Source organism: Salvelinus alpinus, chromosome 14, assembly GCF_045679555.1.
Source record: "Salvelinus alpinus chromosome 14, SLU_Salpinus.1, whole genome shotgun sequence".
Lineage (NCBI taxonomy): Eukaryota > Metazoa > Chordata > Actinopteri > Salmoniformes > Salmonidae > Salvelinus > Salvelinus alpinus.
The window spans coordinates 51,610,288-51,618,916 of record NC_092099.1 but is presented as its reverse complement, the minus strand read 5'-3'; the positions used below and the strand labels follow the sequence as shown (position 1 = coordinate 51,618,916).

The window sequence follows — 8,629 nt, the reverse complement described above, 5'->3', positions numbered from 1 at the left end:
AGCAAGGCCAGGCGGACTGGGGACAGCAAGGTGTCATCATGCCCGGTAGTCCTGACATATGGTCCTAGGGCTCAGGTTCTCAGAGAGAAAGAGAGAACGAAAGAATTAGAGAGAGCATACTTAAATTCACACAGGACACTGGATAAGACAGGAGAAGTACTCCAGGTAACCAACTGACCCTAGCCCCCCGACACATAAACTACTGCAGCATAAATACTGGAGGCTGAGACAGGAGCGGTCAGGAGACACTGTGGTGTCACCATTCATATGGTGAATAGGCAAGACAAAATATTTAAGTGCCTTTGAACGGGGTATGGAAGTAGGTGCCAGGTTTGTGTCAAGAACTGTAACGCTGCTGGGTTTTCATACTCAACAGTATCCCATGTATATTGTAACATTTCCCAGCAAGAAACCAAACATTTTGGAACAAACAACTCAATATTAGGTAGGTGTTCTTAATGTTTTGTACATTCAGCGAATATGTTAATGTACAGTAGAACCTGGGTACAGTATTGTATGAAAGCCTTTTAGATCTGAATTTAATTATAAACTGGGTGGTTCGAGCCATGAATGCTGATTGGCTGAATACCGTGGTTTACCAGACCATATACCACGGGTATGACAAAACATATATTTTTACTGCTCTAATTACGTTGGTAACCAGTTAATAATAGCAATAAGGCACCTCAGAGTTTGAGGTATATGACCATTATACCACGGCTAAGGGCTGTATCCAGGCACATGACGTTGTGTCGTTCGTAAGAAAAGCACTTAGCAGCGGTATATTGGCCATATACCACACCCCCCAGGCCTTATTGCTTCATTAGAACTACAAGGACATTTTATTGGTCTGCTAGTATCTTCAGTTAGAGATTCAAATCAAATCAGATGGTATTGTTCACATGCGCCGAATACAACAGTTGTAGACCTTACAGTGAAATGATTACAAGCCCTTCATAACCAAAAATGCAGTTAAGAAAATACCTAAAAACAGTAAGAAATTTAAAAAACAAAGAATAAAAGAGCAGCAGTAAATAACAATAGCGAGGTTATACACAGGGGGTACCGGTACAGAGTCAATGTGGAGGCTATATACAGGGGTTACCGGTACAAAGTCAATTTGGAGGCTATATACAGGGGTTACCGGTACAGGGTCAATGTGGAGGCTATATACAGGTGGTACCGGTACAGAGTCAATGTGGAGGCTATATACAGGGGTTACCGGTACAGGGTCAATGTGCGGAGGCTATATACAGGTGGTACCGGTACAGAGTCAATTTGGAGGCTATATTCAGTGGGTACCGGTACAGAGTCAATGTGAAGACTATATACATTAGGTACCGGTACAGAGTCAATGTGCAGGCTATATACAGTGGATACCGTTACAGAGTCAATGTGGAGGCTATGTACATTGGGTACTGGTACAGAGTCAATGTGGAGGCAATATACAGGGGGTATTGGTACAGAGTCAATGTGGAGGCTATATACAGGGGGTACCGGTACAGAGTCAATGTGGAGGCTATATACAGTGTGTTCCGGTACAGAGTCAATGTGGCGGCTATATACAGGGGGTACCGGTACAGAGTCAATGTGGAGGCTATATACATTTGGTACCGGTACAGAGTCAATCTGGAGGCTATATACATGGGCTACCGGTACAGAGTCAATGTGGAGGCTATATTCAGTGGGTACCGGTACAGAGTCAATGTGGAGGCTATAAACAGTGGGTACCAGTACAGAGTCAATGTGCGGGGGCACCGGTTAGTTGAGGTAGTTTAGGTAATATGTACATGTAGGTAGAGTTATTAAAGTGACTATGCATAGATAATAACAGAGAGTTGTAGAAGCAGCGTAGTGGGGAAGGGAGGTGCAAATCTTTACGTCTGTCTTGGTGTGCTGGGACCATGTTAGTTTGTTGGTGAAGTGGACGCCAAGGAACCTGAAGCTCTCAACCTGCTCCACTACAGCCCCGTCGATGAGAATGGGGGCGCGCTCGGTTCTTTTTCCTGTAGTCCACAATCATCTCCTTAGTCTTGGTTACGTTGAGGGATAGGTTGTTATTCTGGCACCACACGGTCAGGTCTCTGATCTCCTCCCTATAGGCTGTCTCATCATTGTCGGTGATCGGGCCTACCACTGTTGTGTCATCAGCAAACTTAATGATGGTGTTGGAGTCGTACCTGGCCGTGCAGTCATGAGTAAACAGGGAATACAGGAGGGGACTGAGCACGCACCCCTGAGGGGCCCCCGTGTTGAGGATCAGCGTGGCAGATGTTTTGTTACCTACCCTTACCACCTGGGGGTGGCCCGTCAGGAAGTCCAGGATCCAGTTGCAGAGGGAGGAGTTTACTCCCAGGGTCCTTAGCTTAGTGATGAGCTTTTAGGGCACTATGGTGTTTGTATTACAGACTCAGACATGGACAGGTTGAAAATGTCAGTGAAGACACTTGCCAGTTGGTCAGCGCACGTTCTGGTAATCTGTCTGGTCCTGCGGCCTTGTGAATGTTGACCAGTTTACAGGTCTTACTCACATCGGCTGCAGAGAGCGTGATCACACAGTCGTCCGGAACAGCTGATCCTCTCATGCATGTTTCAGTGTTACTTGCCTCGAAGTGAGCATAGAAGTTATTTAGCTCAGCTGGCTGGCTCCTGTCACTGGGCAGCTCTCGGCTGTGCTTCCCTTTGTAGTCTGTAATAGTTTGCAAGCCCTGCCACATCCAACGAACGTCGGAGCCGGTGTAGTACGATTCGATCATAGTCCTGTATTGATACTTTTCGTGTTTGATGGTTCGTCGGAGGGTATAGCGGGTTTCTTATAAGCTTTCCGGGTTAGAGTCCCACTCCTTGAAAGCGGCAGCTCTAGACTTTAGCTCAGAGCGGATGTTCCCTGTAATCTATGGCTTCTGGTTGGGGTATGTACGTACGGTCACTGTGGGGACGACGTCTTCGATGCACTTATTGATGAAGCCAATGACTGATGTGGTGTACTTATTCAATACCAATGGAGGAATCCCGGAAACATATTCCAGTCTGTGCTAGCAAAACTGTCCTGTAGCTTAGCATCTGCTTCATCTGACCACTTTGTTATTGATCTAGTCACTGGTGCTTCCTGCTTTAATTTTTGCTTGTAAGCAGGTCAGATTTGCCAAATGGAGGACGAGGTAGAGCTTGTATGGGTCTCTGTGTGTGGAGTATAGGTGGTCCAGAGTTCTTTTTCCTCTGGTTGCACATTTAACATGCTCATAGAAATTTGGTAAAACAGATTTAAGTTTCCCTGCATTAAAGTCCCCAGCTACTAGGTGCGCCACCTCTGGGTGAGCGTTTTCTTGTTGGCTTATGGCGGAATACAGCTCATTTAATGCTTTCTTAGTGCCAGCCTCTGACTGTGGTAGTATGTAAACAGCTACAAAGAATACAGATTAAACTATCTCGGTAAGTAGTGTGGTCTACAGCTTATCAGGAGAAACTCTACCTCAGGTAAGCAATAGCTCGATACTTCCTTAGATATCGTGCACCAGCTGTTGTTTACAAAAATACATAGACCATCGCCCCTTGTCTTACCAGACGCCGCTGTTCTATCCTGCCGGTACATCGTATAACCAGCCAGCTGTATGTTGATGTTGTCGTCGTTCAGCCACGACTCCGTGAAGCATAAGATGTTACAGTTTTTAATGTCCCGTTGGTAGTTTAATCTTCTGCGTAACTCAGCGATTTTATTATCCAAAGATTGCACGTTTGCAAGCAGAATGGAGGGAAGTGGGGGTTTATTCGATCGCCTGCGAATTCTCAGAAGGCAGCCGGACCCCTCTTTCTCCACCTCCTCTTCAAGCAGATCACGGGGATCGGGGCCTGTTCCCGAGGAAGTAGCGTGTCCTTCGCGTCGGTGCTCGCCAGAGTCGTGAAATGAAAAAGAGGATTCTGCTAGTCCGTGGTGAGTAATCGCAGTCCTGATGTCTATGAGTTCTTTTCGGTCATAAGAGACGGTAGCGGCAACATTATGTACAAAATAAGTAAAACAATAAGTTACAAACAATGCAAATAAGTGAACAAAAAACACAATCGGCTGGGGGCACTTGAAACATCTGCCATCATCCCTCGGCGCAATAAAACATGTATGCATGTTGACACATTTGAAACTTCTATATATTATCAAACTTCAAAAACTTGTCCGGATTTTCTGTTACTTCCTTGTCAATATGGGGCGTATGGGGTCAATCAAGTGTATCATAATATATCAACAGGGTGACGTAACATTGCTGAGAGAAGAACTTGAACTTAAAATTTAGAGAGAGATCTGATTGTACAATATCTGAATAAGCAGGAAGACTGGCTTTTTTGTCTTTTCCCACCTCCAATCATCACTGAAAAGCCACCTCATTGGCTAACAAGATTACGATCCCTCCCCCATTCCATCTCCACAGGACTTCTTATTCATTCTGACACCCCACACAGCTTTCTGTGAACCCATGTAACCCTGGCCCCCTTCTTAAAAGGCCTCATTACCAAACAACCCACATTCCCATGAAGCCACTGCAACTTCCCTTCCTTTCTCTATCCCGGGGCCTCTCTCATACATGCCTGGCCTAACACGTATTGTTTTCCCTAGAACTGGGCCTGTGAAGTAAGGGAATCTCCGGCGGTGAGTGTGCATCTGTATGTTTGTGTGTGTGTGTGATCACGTTTGTTTATGTAGCGACCACACCCCAGTGAGAAGGAGCAACTTAGTTTCAGAGCATTTCGTATTATTCTGTACGTAAATCCGATACACTCCATTTAGGGGAAAGGGGGATACCTAGTCAGTTGTACAACTGAATGCATTCAACTGAAATGTGTCTTCCGCATTTAACCCAACCCCTCTGAATCAGAGAGGTGTGGGGTGCTGCCGATTTAGTATGATATGTTATGTTTCGTATGGTCTGTATTAATTTGTGGATGTCCATCATCAATTTCATATGAAATGTTACAAATTATAATTCGTATGATATGTTACGATTTACAATGTGTTGTTGCTAATGTTGGCTAGGCTAGGGGTTAATGTTAGGAGTTAGGTTAAAAGGATAGCTAAGAGGGTTTGCCTTAAGTAATCTTGTCTTATGTAACCATACCAAACATTACATATCAATTATCATTTGAGTGTCTCCGATTTAATTTTAGTCTATGAGACCAGGCTGGAAAGAGAGCTTGCCTGAGTAAAAGTCGTAAAGTAGCAGGAATCTTTCTGAGTAGAAGAGAACATTTCTATTCCTGTTGTTTTCTGCTGTAGTACAGCTCAGTGGCATGGCCCATCGTCTGTTTGAAGGTAAGGAGCATGCTACCTCCTACTGGAAGTACAGGGTCTCTCCCTCAGCTCAGCTCATTGAAGAAGTCATGTCCTTCCTAAAGAAAAAGGTAGGAGTGACATACATGTTTCACAGAATACAAAGACTAATTGTTTGTTCTTATTTTAACATCATACATCACGCAATATGTATGAGTTCAAATCATATAGTTACTGTCTGTGGATGTAAAATATTTTCAATGACAAATAGTATTGCAGAATTAAATTACAGAATTATATTGCTGCATGTTTTATTCCTGCTTTTCAATGTTTTACTAATAAACTGGTCAATTGACATTCTCCTGCCTTAAAAAATATTCACATATACTAATGATGTCTCATACCTATGTGTGATGATCATGTGTCTTGTCCTGACAGAGGGGCGTGCAGCCCTGTGACCTGGCAGTAGACGTAGGCTGTGGGTCGGGTCAAGGGACCGTGCTCCTGGCCCCTCACTTCTCCTCAGTGGTGGGGACCGACATCAGCCCTGCCCAGCTGGAGGTGGCCCAGGAGCACGCCACCGCCCCTAACATCTCCTACAGGTCAGAGCCAGCCCCAGAGAGGTGGAGGTCTTCAGGAGGAGGATAGGGTTGTATTTTGTTGTGGTGACACTGACACTGATTCAAACCCTCTGATTCAAACACATTATCGTCACAGAATGAGTTTTGGTATAAGTAGGCCTACTGTAGAGGGTAGATTTTACGTACAGATTTATTTATTTCTGGGGCATTTCTCTGAAACCTAAGAAGAGTCCTGGTATAATGCAAATAATAAACTGCGTGGTTCGAGCCATGAATGTTGATTGGCTGCCAGCCATGGTATATCAGACCGTACACCACGGGTATGACAAAATACGTCTCTAATTGCGTTGGTAACCAGTTTATAATAGCAATAAGGCACCTCAGGGGTTTGTGGTATATGGCCAATATACCACAGCTAAGGGCTATATCCAGGCACTCTGCGCTGTGTCGTTCTTAAGAACAGTCCTTAGCCATGGTATTTTGGGCATATACCACACCCCCTCGTGCCGTACTGCTTAACTAAACCAGTGTGATGGGAGCAGGAACAATAGGGTTAAAGTCCTTTGTTGAGGGGGACACGGTGAAATTAGGCCAAGGACCAAGACAGACAATGGGACCCTTGTCTGCTCAAACTCATGCATTTCTCCCTCTAGTGAGCAAACAAAGAAGCTACAGCTACTAATACTGTTCTGGAACCCATCTACATGTACAGTAGATGTTCCCAGTTAGGACTGAATGAAGGGAGCCATATCCAAGGAACCAAACCAAAACACAACATTGTGTGTGAATTCTAGTCTGGTTCCAGATTTGTTTGTGCTTTTTTGTCAACTCCTATTGTGACAATAATCTTAGGAGTTGGCAAAACAGCACTAACTGATCTGGTACCATTCTGTCAGATATCTTAAAATTACAACATGACCTGTGTTTGTATGTGTGTATCCCTGTGTTAGTATGTCTCTGTGTCTCTGTTTAGACAGTGCCAGGCTGAGGAGCTGCCGTTTGCAGACAGCTCAGTGGACCTGGTGACGGCCATGTCTGCCTTCCACTGGTTTGACCGGCCGCGGTTCCTCCAGGAAGCCCACAGGATCCTGAAGGCTAAAGGTTGCCTGGCTCTACTCAACTACACCATGGATATGGAGCTTGAGTATGGAGACTGCTCCCACACACTCAACACAGTCTGCAAAGAGGTCTGGAAACTTTATAAAATAGAATACACGTGTATTATCCAAACACATAATGATAAGTCGATCACATACATGTTTGTTTTTTAAACATTTGTCTTTTTTTTATTTTATTTATCTCATCAGTTTTATGCTGCACTCCTGCCCTATCGTAACCCCTGCCTGGGCCCTTGCTCTGTTGCTCTTTACAAGCAGTCCTACGATTCCATCCCCTACACAGAGAAAGAGTGGTGAGGCCTGAGCTCGGATACATCCACTGCCCTCGTTGCTATTACCTATGTACTTACAAGAAGTGTTTGATTTGATGTACAAGATGGGTTGAGGTATAACCTTAAGGTAATGCTAATGCTGTGTTGTTAGGCAGGAGTGTATGTGGGTGAAGAAGTCCATGACTCTGTCCAACTACATGGGTATGATAGAGTCCTTTTCCAGCTACCAGGCTCTACTAAAGAAAGACCCAGAGGAAGCCAGCAGACTGTCAACTGACATCACCCACAGGTTGGTCCCTGACACAATCCCTAGTTGATGCTGGTCAAAAACGTAAAAGTAACATTTCATGTTACATCTCACATCCATCTCTCCCCCTCTCTCGTTCTCTCCTCTCCAGACTGTTGGCTGTGATGGGGGTGACCTCCCCAGAGACTGAGCTTGTGGTTGGAGTAAGGTATTTCTTCCTGCTAGCCTGCAAGTCAGAGGACTAGTTACCGATCGATGACTGAGACCACACGGTGTCCCCTTTGGTGAAACTGGACACTAAGATGTGCTACTACTTATCTGTCTTGATTGTGTTATTGACTGTACGTTTGTTTATGTGTAACTCTGTGTTGTTTGATTTTGTCACACTGCTTTGCTTTATCTTGGCCAAGTCGCAGTTGTAAATGAGAACTTGTTCTCAACTGGCCCACCTGGTTAAATAAAGGTGAAATAAAATAAAACTGATTCATGGTGAACATGAAAAATTATAGAATTAGTGATTACATTTGTATTTTAACTTTCCAATGATTGGTATCTCATTTGTTATATTTGTCACTCTGGCTCCAGTTTTGTTTACTTTACAAGCACACGAACCTAGCTCACTGGTATGAGTGATACCAGATATGTGTGTGTGTGTGTGTGTGTGTGTGTGTGTGTGTGTGTGTGTGTGTGTGTGTGTGTGTGTGTGTGTGTGTGTGTGTGTGTGTGTGTGTGTGTGTGTGTGGAGAGTAGAGGATTCCTATCAGAGGGATCTCTTTATGGCTAAAATAACTGGTACCTAGCATAGCACTTTCAGTATCTAGTTTTCCTTCATGGATACAAGCTTCTATAGATTACTTTTCAGAATGATTACATGACATTGTATAGATGCTACCTGCACTCTGCTGATTAAGGTGCTGTTCCAACTGTGGTCACTAGAGGTCAGTGTTTGAATGTTCTATTCTCAGTCAGGCCAATCTTTTCAAAGAAAACACATTTTAATTATATCTCTATTTGAGCAAAATAAGTAGTGTTGTTATGATCACAAGAAAATCTTAATAATTATGGTCTAGAGCCCCACAAATCTGAATGTTCTATCATAAAGTGAGAACAATTCGTTTCGCTGGCTGATATGGCTTCTACTTAGAAATGCTACA

The 8,629-nt window shown here is 44.1% G+C and overlaps 1 protein-coding gene across 2 annotated transcripts; it reads left to right on the top strand.

The window, feature by feature from the left end:
• Nucleotides 1–4,464: 4,464 nt before the first annotated feature.
• LOC139539041 (putative methyltransferase DDB_G0268948) lies at nt 4,465–7,977 on the top strand. Of its 2 annotated transcripts, none has more exons than XM_071341731.1 (7): nt 4,465–4,639; nt 5,264–5,388; nt 5,696–5,859; nt 6,812–7,025; nt 7,146–7,249; nt 7,380–7,517; nt 7,627–7,977. In XM_071341731.1, exons 2-7 carry the CDS (start codon nt 5,278–5,280, stop codon nt 7,718–7,720), a joined length of 825 nt encoding a protein of 274 aa, XP_071197832.1. In that variant the 5' UTR covers nt 4,465–4,639; nt 5,264–5,277; the 3' UTR covers nt 7,721–7,977. The 2 variants fall into 2 exon arrangements, with proteins under 2 accessions (XP_071197832.1, XP_071197833.1); XM_071341732.1 differs by having other exon boundaries at nt 4,516–4,639; nt 5,269–5,388.
• The last annotated feature ends 652 nt before the right edge of the window (nt 7,978–8,629 follow it).